This window comes from Echiichthys vipera, assembly GCF_963691815.1.
Source record: "Echiichthys vipera genome assembly, chromosome: X".
Lineage (NCBI taxonomy): Eukaryota > Metazoa > Chordata > Actinopteri > Perciformes > Trachinidae > Echiichthys > Echiichthys vipera.
Genome location: NC_139825.1, coordinates 10,971,045 through 10,983,918, shown reverse-complemented (window position 1 = coordinate 10,983,918; position 12,874 = coordinate 10,971,045). Strand labels below are relative to the sequence as shown.

The 12,874-nt window shown below is 38.8% G+C and overlaps 1 protein-coding gene across 1 annotated transcript; it reads right to left on the bottom strand.

The window, feature by feature from the left end:
• Positions 1–425: 425 nt before the first annotated feature.
• snrpe (small nuclear ribonucleoprotein polypeptide E) lies at positions 426–6,000 on the bottom strand. Its single transcript, XM_083939423.1, has 5 exons — positions 5,853–6,000; positions 4,616–4,642; positions 4,462–4,524; positions 1,654–1,732; positions 426–647 (listed from the first exon to the last, which is right to left on the bottom strand). Exons 1-5 carry the CDS (start codon positions 5,904–5,906, stop codon positions 592–594), a joined length of 279 nt encoding a protein of 92 aa, XP_083795549.1. The 5' UTR covers positions 5,907–6,000; the 3' UTR covers positions 426–591.
• Positions 6,001–12,874: the final 6,874 nt, after the last annotated feature.

Here is a 12,874-nt window from a genome sequence, read left to right as displayed (position 1 = left end):
CATCCAACAAAAAATTGATGTTATAATCAAGCTTAGTAAACGTAACACATTACCAAATACCTGTGTAGGGAATGCACAATTTGAGTGTACTTAACAAGATGTTGTATTTGCCTAACCCACTTTCATACAGCAAGTATCTTTTATACCTTTCTACACTATACCAAAAAGTGCACACCTTAGTTCCACAACCCTACATTGAACACTAAAGGAAAAGGTCCCACAACAAATCACAAGCATTATTTTGCATTCAAGTAAAAAGGCTTTTTCCTGTTAGGCTTTATGCAGTGCTTTGAGTTTGACCTACATTAAGTACATTGCAATAGTGTTGTCGGCCAGTAGGTGGCACAGTAGTTATTAATAACCCAAATACTGAGCCAACCTAAGACATTTGAAAACATTTAGTGGAATAAGTTTAAACAGACAACTTCTGTAAGAAAAACAAATTTATTCTCAAAACCATGTGGTAGAAAGAAAATTACAATATTCATGTTGTATAAACACAAACATACTCATACCCATTTGCAAAAACAAAATAAGAAGTGAAACATTTCTGTCTAGGAAAGGTAAGATTTGTAGGTGTTTCCTTTTGTCCTAGATGGACACACTCTGCAGCAAGGTAATGTTGTCTCCTTTCAACATGATCCTCCCTGGGAGGCACAGAGAAAGAAAGAAAGAGAAACACAAGTGGAGGGGCATCAGAAGAGCAAGGGGATGGATGGTAAGAGATATGTTTCACTTTAGCTTTTGGACAAAGTAGTGGCCATCAACGTGGCTACAGATTATGGTCACATTAAGTGCAGAACGTTTGGTTTCTCTCGACTAGCCCTTCCCTTCCCTGCTCATTAGGGTGCAGGCCAAAAAGGGGCTTCATGAAGCAATATGGCAGTCCACACCAACCACCATTTATGAGCATGTTCAGCAACATTTACAAAACTAAAAAAGGTATTCCCTGTGTTGTTGAGACTTCATTAGGTCATTCCCAAACACATCTGCAGTGGTAAAAATAAATTCACAGTCAGCCAAGTGGTTTTCTTACTCTGAATTGGCCCTAGGTGGATATGGTAAAAGGCCGTAGTATTTTGAGGTTCAAAAAAAAAAAAAAAGATTCTGCTTAGAGCCTGCCAGTGACTTTACTTATGTCATACAATTTTTTCTCATTACCTTTCTTCATTTTACACACTCTTCTGCAGAAATAGCTAGTCAGGCCTGCGAAGTACTCCATGACTAAACCTGTGAATGTTCTCATTCAGCTGGTCAGATGTACGCATCTGACCAGTCCCAGCCTGGTCAGATGCGTACATGAACTGATGAAGACTCTTGGATGACGGGTGAAACGTTTTCCTAGACAAACAACCAGTCCAGTTGTTTTTGACTGAAATTGCTTTGAGGATCCATGACTAAAGTTGCTACCACATTAGTGAGCCCTACCTCCCTATACCTGCCAGCTCTACTAATAACTTAATTCAGACAAAAACAAATTGCATCGACAGACAACGATTTGGATGAGGTCGTTTTGTGCAGTATCATAATAGAAGCCAGTAATTGTCTATATGATAATGTCAAGTGTGATCATATGCATGTGTACAAATCAATGCTAGATATAAAAACAGAGACAAAGCTACAAAACCATATCAAAATGTGAGTTACTCTTACCCAGCGGCTTTCTGTTCTTAGTCTTCATGTGGACCTCTTCAGCATCATCTAGAACCAGGTTCATGTACTCATCAAAACCCTGATACAAATGAAATGGGGAGACAGAAAAAAATAGTTTCAAAGCACTAACATTTTCATGTTCATGTACTCAGTCTCTCACATTTCTGTGAGGCTCACAATTTCGGATTCAATTGCACAAACCTGTCGTACATTACTTCTTTCAACTTGATGGATGCCACTTGTTCATGAGGAGGTGCGTATTTTTATGATTTGAAGATAAGCATTGTGCATAAGCATTAATTACCCAAAGTATAAGTAGTTACATGTTAGCTATGTAGACTAGTGTTGCATGTTAAACCAATAATAGAAAGGTACCGCAGTACCCAACCGTTAACAATACTATTTCACGTTTTATTAGTATCTGTACTTTATGAACTTTGTGCGACAGCGTGTCTGTGTGCAAATTCTCTCTGCATCATCACTGCCTGCAGCTAGAGTGGCCGTTGTGTCATAGTGACAGGTCACTCACAGAGCAAGACAGACAGTGGCTCAAGTGTTCCTGCCGAAGGTCCTAGGCTTGTTTATAAGCAGACACAGGGAGCGAAAACCCGTGGACAACACAAAGCATGTCTGTTATCGATGCTTAAAATCGGTACAGACCAAGGGGGCCATTACTTTGGTGAGGTTTTTTTTTTTTAAGATATTTTGGGCAGGTATCGTACCAAAGTAACAGTGTCGTGACAACAGGAATGCAGACTGACCCATTTCACAATGGTATTGGACTATAATAATTGATGCATACGTGGAGGTGGAGCTCACTTTAAAGTCGACACCTGCGCGCCCTAGTGTTTTTTTTTACTGTTTACATCAATATCTTAGCGATTATACAGCGTACAAACGTGATCTATCTATTGCTGGAGACGGCAGAGTCTTCTCTTCCGCATTATTTTAACTGCAAGCTCATAGGTCACTCACACGGGCAATTAGAAGACAGGAAAGAGCACTTATGACCGGCATCATTTGCTTCACAGTATGTGGTTGGTGGACCGTGGTGTCCGCCATCATTTTCTGTGAAACTAACCAATAAACACTCAGAAAATCACTAAAGACGACCCACCCACTACCATCAGAAAGTTAGTGTGATCCTTTTACTGCATCCTGACGTTGGCAGCAGATCACAACAGTGGAAAACACAGGCGCCGTTCTGGAACTGATTTGGCCGCGAAGAGGATTACGGTGCTTCTGTGCCAGAGGGTTGATTCCTCCGACAGACAGAAACGATAGAGATCCATTTGAAGATAAGTGTGCTTCTGTGCGCAATGTGTAAATTGGTCTGTGTATCAATAGTCATGAACTTTGTTTGACTGTTGACATTAGTAAAGTATAACTCTGTAATAGCTATTTAGTTTTATATTATTGATGAGTAAGATTCGGTATCAAACTGATCCAGTAAAGGGCCGCTGTGGCTGCAAGTTTTAATTCCAACCAAGCAAGAACACACCGACTCAACTTATTCAATCACCTGAATTGTCTTCACACAGTTGATTTGATGGATCAGGTGTGTTCTTGCTTGGTTGCAATGAAAACCTGCAGCCACAGCGGCCCTTTACTGGATCAGTTTGACACCCCTGGAGATGAATGGATGTCTTCGCCACCAGTTCAGCACACCGTTCTGTGCAGGTGAAACTGTCTTTCATAGAATTGCATTTATTTATTTGTATGTGATTTAACAGTCAAATCCTTTTGTCTGCCACCAGGAGCACATCATCCTTGTCCTAACTGCCTTTGCCTGTACCACAGCCATCACCACCGCACCAGCACCGCTAAATATATAAAGCATTAAACATGCATGTGTATTTTTTGTATATAATAAGTGTTTGGTTTGGAAGAGAAACAGTTGCACACATCCCATGAAGCTAGAATAAAGTGAGAGACAACACTTTCTCAAAAAGTGATATTGACAAAATTCCATTTCAGACATTCATTTTACATGTATCTACTATTTTATTCATATATAACACTACTTGTGTGGACCTAAGACTTTGGTAAACTCTTTTCAAGCACCAAAACAGTTCGTCCACATGAATAAAGGTATGCTTTCATAAGAGATATGAAGAATTTGAAAAAGCAGAAAATTAATTATAGCATTTGGGCCAAATAATCTCTTTACACATTGCTCTAGGACAAATTTGAGCCTCACTATACCTATAACACAAAATGTATTGTATTGAACACGGTGGTGTAGTGGTTAGCACTGTCGCCTCACAGCAAGAAGGTCACAGGTGGGTTTTCTCCGGGTACTCCGGTTTCCTCCCACAGTCCAAAGACATGCATGTGTTAGGTTAATTGATGAGTCTAAAATTGCCCGTAGGTGTGAATGGTTGTCTGTCTCTGTACGTCTCTATGTGTGCCCTGTGATAGACTGGCGTCCTATCCAGGGTGTACCCCGCCTCACGCCCGATGTCAGCTGGGATCGGCTCCAGCACCCCCGCGACCCCGACCCCGGGATAAGCGGTTGAAGATGAATGAATGAATGAATGATGAATTTAAAAGGCAAACATGATAACTCAAGTCTAAGCGTCTTGATGTGGATGACCTATTTAAATATAATTTTATGGGTTCATGTAGTCTATCACATCAACAGTGTTGTCAGATTTATCAACTTTAGTGCGGACATCCAGCATACTTACTGAAATTCACCGATTACCCTACATTGTCCATTACCTATATGTTAATGAGATGACTGTGGGGAATCAAACGATCTACTCGTTTTGTTTTTCAGTTCAATACATAAAGAAAAAGACTCACAATGATGCAGCCCTCTATCCTCATGTTCACCTGTTCATACAACCAAACCTGGATCCGTGAGCGCTGGGAATGAGATAAGAATTCAATTTAAATCATACATCACACCAAAACCAGAATTAACTATGGAAATGTCGGTGTTTAACTAAATACTTACATTTTGTAGGTACCTGAAAATTAGGTTCTGATAAAAACAGTCAAGGAAATGCAAGGTTCAAAAGAAAACACACTGAAAAACGACAAATATGTTCACCACAAGAGGTTACTGCATACATCGTTAAAAGGCTACTGATAGTACGACTGAAGTTGGTCTTATATTGGATATTCACTCCGGTTCCAGCCGTAACGTCACTGAGGCTTGCCCGGTGTTGGCAGCAGGAGAACGGCCCCATGACCTCGCACTAAGTCGCTGAAAACTGATTGAATTAATTCCCATAAATACATGAATGCAAAATGACTGCATTTTTTTTTTCAATAGCTTCAACATCATGTGACCCAGTGTCTCCACACCAGCCTCACATTGTATAAGTATACTGATCAAATAAGACACACCACTTTTTAGGCTATTACATGATGTGGAAGCTATTACATATGTATGTGAAAAAAGATAATTTCTGAATATTTATATTCGTAAAAAAAAATAGAAAAAGCCCCAAAATAGCATTAAAGGTGGTGTGTCGTATTCGATCACTGTAGTAATACAATGTGAAGCTGGTTTGGAATCACTGGGTCACATGGCATGGAAGCCGTTGAAAAAGTGCAGTCATTTTGTATTCATGTATTTATGAGATGTAATTTAAGGACGGTCCCTAAATCAGTTTACAGCGACTATTAGCACGACGTCCTGGTGCCGTCCTCCTGCTGCCAACACCGGGCAAACCCCAGTGAAGTCACGGCTGGAACCGGAGTGAATATCCAATATAAAAAAACCACTTCACAGTCGTACTGATAGTGTTGCCTTATGGCATTTCATACTTTTCCACGCTTGCAAAAAATCTCAATGTAACAATCTCATATCAAACAAACAAGCAGCAGTGAAAGAAGATCCTTTGTTTGTATGAGAGGCCACAATGTAAAATAACGTTACCAGTGTGGTCGAACGCAGTTTAGCGAGCAAAGTGCCGCGATAACTAGAAGCTAATGTTATTTTTCACACCGGTCCTATAAATGCACCTCAAACAACTACAACTGAGTGCAAAAGTATTTTCTATCAAGACACATATCCTGTTCATAAAACGTCTGTATCACATCGTATAGCACTGTTAAAACTCGCTCCTCCTAAACACCACAGGAATGAGTAGCTAGCAAGCTAAGGAAAAGGGTTAGCCTAGCTGCTAAACTATTGTAGCAAATAATTCAACCGCGTTTTCCGTTCATTGTCATAAAAAAGATACAATGGGCTGCACCATAACCTTCTGGATCTTCTGTCCTTGTCCCCTGTACGCCATTCTTCCAAGCAAATACCAGCGGTAGGTATATGTTCAAAAACAATTTGTGCGCTTCGACGATACACTCACGTTGTGAGGTTGCTATAATGGCGAGGTTGCTTTAATGGCGGGGTTCTTCCGCGTGCACTGCTAGTACTAATAAAGATGTCACATAATGTGAAACAGCGCTCCTTGAGGTCGGAGGGCATTACTGCAACCACGTGATGCTCCACAGACAGTATTTGTGTCAAGTGAGGGGCTCCGAGGCTGCAGCTGGATGCTACTCAGTATTTGTGCCATTTGTGTATGTAGAAAGCTCCAAATCCACCTGTTCTACACAAACCATTGTCAATGTATCTGCACCGTGAATGTATACATCCATATACTCATTTAAAGTTAATGGCAAATGGTCACTTTCAGTCATATACTTTGTTGGTAGAAGCACTGCCAAAATCCTTCATCAGCATGTAACATTCTCTTCTGATTACAGTCAATATGAAAAATCTTCAGTCTTTTTTCTTCACTTTACACAGGTTCTAATGCAAGGTGCTTCCCTTACTTTTGACAACGTTGAAGGAAGACCCTTTTAAGATGTAGCCTCCATGATTGCCTGAACTGAACAGGCAGCCATGGCTAGATTAACCCACCAGGTGGCCCCATGGGAAGTTAAAACATATCATGGTTCCATCTCATCCATCATGCTGCCACCAAACTGTTTCTGGGCCTGGATAACTTTTAAAGTATAGACATAATCTGTATCTTACAGTGGCCCTGAGGGGCCAATCACAACAGCAAATCCGAAAGCACAACAACATATCGTAAAAAAGAACCACAAATCCTTAAGCACAACGACAAATCCCAAAGCACAACGACAAATCCCAAACCACAACGACAAATCTGAAACCACAACAACAAATCTGAAACCACAACGCCAAATCCCAAACCACAACGACAAATCTGAAACCACAACGCCAAATCCTAAACCACAACGACAAATCCCAAAGCACAACGCCAAATCCCAGACCACAACGACAAATCCTAAACCACAACGACAAATCCCAAAGCACAACGACAAAACGTAAAACACAACAACATTAACTTCTACCGGAAAGGGTAGGTCTCTCTGATCAGAGGATGGACCCTCCTGATTGGACAGACGGACTGTCCGTCTTTTAACAGGGAGAGAGAGATGGAAAACCCGGAAAAGAGCCAATTTTCAAAGGATGAGTATTTCCGAAGATACTTTCGCTATTATTAAGAATTAGTTTTGATGCGGGGCATCCGTACGGTGTGACAGATGATATGTTGTCAACCAACCTAAACATCAGGATGAGTATATCGGACTATGTGGGAAGTACTTCAGCAAAAACACCAGCTACGTGTTAAACGCAACCTTTGCTTACGGCAGATAGCCGAGTAGCTGCCCTGGTCCACGCAGCTCCGTGAGGACGGCACGTCTCACCTCATCTGGATGTGAACAGTTTTCTTCTGTACAACCCTGCTTCTCTCAAACGTGACTTCCATTATTTACCGTTACACTACGTGTATGGGGCTGTAAGGATCCGCAGAAGAGCGAGGACAGAGTCTGACTGAGAGAGAACTCATTTATTATTTTTTACTTACTTTACTTTATCACATTTTCTAGACCAAGCGAATCTAACATAAACACTGATGCTGAGTGTTCAGCAGCTTTTAAAACCCAGAACTCATTGGTTTTGTAACATACCTGATGTTTCATATGTAAGGTGGACTTATCTCTGAACTTGCAAATACAACTAAATAGATAAATAGTAACATTAAAAAAGGGTATCCTATAAATAAAACAGTAAATTTAAGACCATTTTAAAACTGAATCTGGATTATTTTCTGTATATATATTTTTTTAAGTATAAGATCATCATTACCTGTATCTACCTTTGAAATGTTTCTCTCATTAACTGTAGATATTGTGTCCATATAACCAGGCACTATCATTACACAGCTAAGATGCAGGTCGTCTGCTCGGCCTGTCTGCTCAGAAAGCCCTTACCTTCACCATCAGGAGATAGTTTCCGGAAGGAGGAGGAATTTAGATTATGAATGATCTCATTTAGGTGACAATCTACAAAAATACTGTGTCATACTGAAAATATACAAATTAATGTATTTTATATTCAGGAACTACAGTTAAAACAAAAATAAACATTCTGCAATACAAATGTAAAATAAGAGTGTATAATTGCACCAGCAAAACCTAAAACACAAGACTGGATCTTTTTGAAATATGAATGTGGTTGTGCCAAATGGTCAAAAGTTAAAAAAAAAAAAAAAAAAAAGATGTATCCATTTTAAACTAGAAAGCACTCATTAGATTTGTACGATCCTAAATTAACTATTTTATTATTAGAAAAATGTTTTAATTGATCAAAATACATAGACAATCATGAGATATATGCAACATTTTTTCTCAACGTAGTAAAATATTGTCAAAATATTTCAGTTGCCTTGACAAAAACAACACATGTCAAAATCTTTCAGTTGCCTTGACAGAAACAACACATGGAGACTTCCTGATACTCTTTTACAAGAATAAACAGTTTTCATCAGATCAGAAACAAGAGACAACCTTTACGTATCTGACACGGGGAGAGAGGAGGTCAACGAGCACTGCTTGGCTTGTCCCTCTGCAAATTCTCTCCGCCCTTCCACTCTTCCTCGTGTCCTTTTATTTGAAGTTTGCATGAATAATCATAAGTACATGAATAATAATCTTTAAATAGTTACATACAAAGTATATCTTATCTTCACAAGGTCGCAGTTGGTTTTGCTCATTCAGCATTTTCTTTTACAGGGAGTGAAAGTCTTATCAGCCTTTCCTCCAGATGGGTCAAATATAATTGGTTCACATACCAACCTAGTGAGGGAAAATAACTTTTTCGATTACATGCATGGAAACAAACATTTCTGATAATATTTTATACATTTCTTTAACAAATATGCAAACGTGAATAGTGACAAAGGTAAAAACAAACATCTTGCAATGTTTTAGTAAACATTGTTTTTATTCATATGAATCTTACACTTTGGTCTGACTTTTTCTTGACAAATAATAATCTTAAACTGTAAACTTTCACACTGATGTCCTGTGTTAAACTGCAAATGTTGTGTGAGAGACAGGCTGTCCAGCTGTCCCCGGTGATGTTTTGGCAGGATGTGGAAAGGGCAGGCATCACGGCTCTCTGGTACAGCAGTCTTTGATGAGGTGATGGGTGGTGTAGACCTCTCTGTGACTCTGTTAGGGCCGATGTGAAGGCTGAGGAAGCAAACACATGCTTTTAGATCACATTCAGTGATTCAGCGTCTCATTGACTCAATTGTCTCATTCATTACTTGTTAGCATTTGTAAACACTTTTTTTAATCAGAGATTTTAGTATCAAACAACTTTTTCAACAGAATTTAAAACTTTAGATTAGAGACAAATTATTTTCTGTGCCTACCACAAGGTGAAACACTGTTACTGTGTCCTGAGTTAATAACGATGGACTATTTTAACGATAGAAAGTGTTACCTTGAATCAATGAGGTTGAGACAGTCACATTTTTAGTTTGGCAAATCCCATCAGCATCGGAGCTGGAATGTTTCGGGAGGGACAGCTAGGAGTAACATTGGCTGAAGTCAAACACGCTGCACTGCTTCTGATTAAGCTTCTAATAAGTATGTCATGAGGTTGCTGGTGTTATATGTTTTAGACATTTTTTGCATTTGGCTGCATTTTCATTCAATTCTGTAAAGTGAACCAACAATTTTTAATGTTTTGGAGAAAAGAATGTAAACACAAAGTTACAGCATGTCAAACATAATCACCTAATGCTAGCAACTTCATAATTAGGGGACGATTAAGAAAAATGCCTCCTATGTTGAATGAAGGTTACATAAACACTGATAACAGCAATATTTTTTGCTAGTCAGGAAGAGGTACCAAATTATCCTGTTTCTCAATACCTATCCCTACATATTACCGATCAGTTATAAGTGATTAATATGTTTTTAGTATGGCCATGTATCATTAAATAGCCTAAATTGAAAAAGTAGGCTCAGCATATGTGCCTTTATTTTTACCACAATTCAAGACCTTATCCACAGTGCCAGAGTGGCTGGAATGGTGTGGCTGCAAGATTACTTGAAGGGCTCAGTATTCAGCTGTAAGACCAGGTTTATTAGGTTAGGTTAATATTGCAAATACTAACATTCTCAACCCCAACCTCTTTGGGCACAGAGAGTTATTTCTGCAAGATGTTTAAGTATATTACTCACAAGCATATCCAGTTGTGTCAACTGTTGGACCAGTTGTGCACGCTTTAACAAATTCATGTTATGCTGTCTATCTTTAGCATTTCGCTCCTCCTCTGCAATTTTGTGACAATTGAAGCATTCCTCATGGTGCCGTCTATTTTTGGCCATTCGAGACTGTAACAGCAGTTAAATAAAGAACTGATTGTTTCAAAATCCAAAAATTCAATTAGCATTAGTGATTACATTTAATGATGAAAATGGGCTCTTACTGTATGTGCCGCTTTGGGCTTCCCCAGACTATTTTGTTGACCCCTGTGAGAGCCTACCAGAGGTTTGTCCATGACATTAGGTGCCGTTTTCTGCTGGAAAAGCAAACCAGATTGAATAAATATATATAAATATAATATATAATATAATAAATCTCAAGACTTTGAGATACAGGTGCTGCGTGATCCCATTTAGACATGTGTAGCATGTGTGCGTGTGATCCCAAAAGTAATAATATAATAATGATCTCTACATATGGAGAACTAATCTAATCAAAATATGGACTTTCCTAATTATATCTGAGTTTTACTTTAATTTAAACTGTCTTATATTGTCTTTATGTATTGGGTTTTAGATAGTAATAGTTTTCTATGCTTTCTGTAAAGAATGATGATTTTATGACTTTGATTTTGATGCCTTTATGAAGCACTTTGTCACATTATTATTATTATTATTATTACATGATTACTTTAAGGGTCATTCCAAAACATACACACACTCATCATATCTAATTGGGGACATTCATCCGTGTATAATGTCAAAACACCAGTATGTAAGTCTGTAAGTACTTTAGAAGACATTCCAAACACAGCTAATTGTACTTACTACTTGGATTGCCATAAGAGAAACACTGGACAATAATACATACTAAAATAAAATGATTCAGCAGTGGTCTAGGTGGCAGGCAGACACACTCAACACTAAGAAATAAGAAAATACAGGCAGCAGGCAGCAGGCAGGCTCTCTGTGGACATACACACTATAACAGAGGAATTAACTTGTAGGAACATTTTTGGAAAATGTTCTACTATTTTTATAAAGAAATTCTTGCTCAACAGGTCTTAGAGTAGTATTTTATAAACTGGCCCCTACCTTAGCTCTGTTGCTTTCTTCGACACTCAGCTGGCTAACTGCCAATTGCTGCTGGAAAAGAAAAATGTTATTTACTATTTAAATTACATGTGGGGTCATTCAAAACACACACACACACACACACACGGTACTCATACCTAATTGGGGACATCCATCTATGTATAATGTTGAGACACCAGCAGGTCAGTCTATCAGTACTTTTGGGGTCGTTCTAGACGTGCACGCACACACACACACACACACACACACACACACACACACACACACACACACACACACACACACACACACACACTTGGCATCCCTAATTGGGGACATTCATCTTCGTATAATGTCAAAACATCAGTATGTAAGTCTGTCAGTACTTTTGGGGTCATTCTCAACTCACACACACACGCAGTAGTCATACCTAATTGGGGACATCCGTATATGAAAATTCTGTAAGTACTTTAGGAGATGTTCCAAACACAGCTCATTGTCTTTACAGTACATCACTACTTGGGTTGCCATAAGAAAAACACTGGACAATAATACATGCTAAAATAAAATGATTCAGCAGTGGTCTAGGTGGCAGGCACACTCAACACTAAGAAATAAGAAAATACAGGCATCAATCAGACTCTCTTTGGATACACACACTATAATACAAGAATGAACGTGTAGGAGTATTTTTGTAGAATTTTCAGCTTTTTTCAGTAAAGAAATTCTTGCTCAACAGGTCTTTACGTAATATTTCATACACTGGCCCCTACCACAGGTCTGTCGCTTTCTTTGACACTCGGCTGGCTAACATCAGGTGCCAATTGCTGCTGGAATAGGAAAAAAAATGTTATTCACTATTTTTATTACATTTGGGGTCAGCAGTGGTCTAGCTGGCAGGCAGACACACTCAACACTGATAAATAAGAAAATACAGACAGCAGGCAGGCTCTCTGTGGACACACACACTATAACACAGAAATTAATGTGTAGGAGCATTTTTGGAGAATTTTCTGCTATTTAAATAAAAAAATTCTTGCTTGACAGGAGCAAGTAGTACTTAAGTAGTATTTTATAAACTTTCCCTACCTGACGTTCATTGCTTTCTTCCACACTTGGCTGGCTAACATCAGGTGCCAATTGCTGCTGGAAAAGGAACAAAAAATGTTATGTACTATTTTCATTACATTCGGGGTCATTCCAAAACACACACACGCTCATCATACCTAACTGGGGACTTTCATTTATGTATAATGTCAAAACACAGTCTATCAATCAATAAGTAGTTTTGGGGTCATTCCAAACACACACACACACACACACCCACACGGTATTCATACCCAATTGGGGACATTAAGTATAAGTATATTTAAGTATAATTAAGTATAATATTAAGAAACCAGTATACACATCTGTCATTACTTTAGGAGACATTTCAAACACACATCATTGTCCAAACAGTCCATTACTACTTGCACTTACTTACTGAGGTCTGTCCCTGATACCTGATGTCAGCTGCTTGCTGACATCAGGTATCAGCTGAAAAATGAAAACAATCATGATATAGGTCAAATCTCAAGACACAATGATATCAGAT

Excerpts from the sequence above, each read along its gene's own strand:
- snrpe (XM_083939423.1), bottom strand. The coding sequence starts at position 5,906 with ATGGCGTACAGGGGACAAGGACAGAAGATCCAGAAGGTTATGGTGCAG. Across the intron at positions 4,643-5,852 it reads AGGTTATGGTGCAGCCCATT|AACCTAATTTTCAGGTACCT; the intron begins GTATCTTTTTTA and ends TGTTTTTATCAG. Across the intron at positions 4,525-4,615 it reads TTTTCAGGTACCTACAAAAT|CGCTCACGGATCCAGGTTTG; the intron begins GTAAGTATTTAG and ends TCTCATTCCCAG.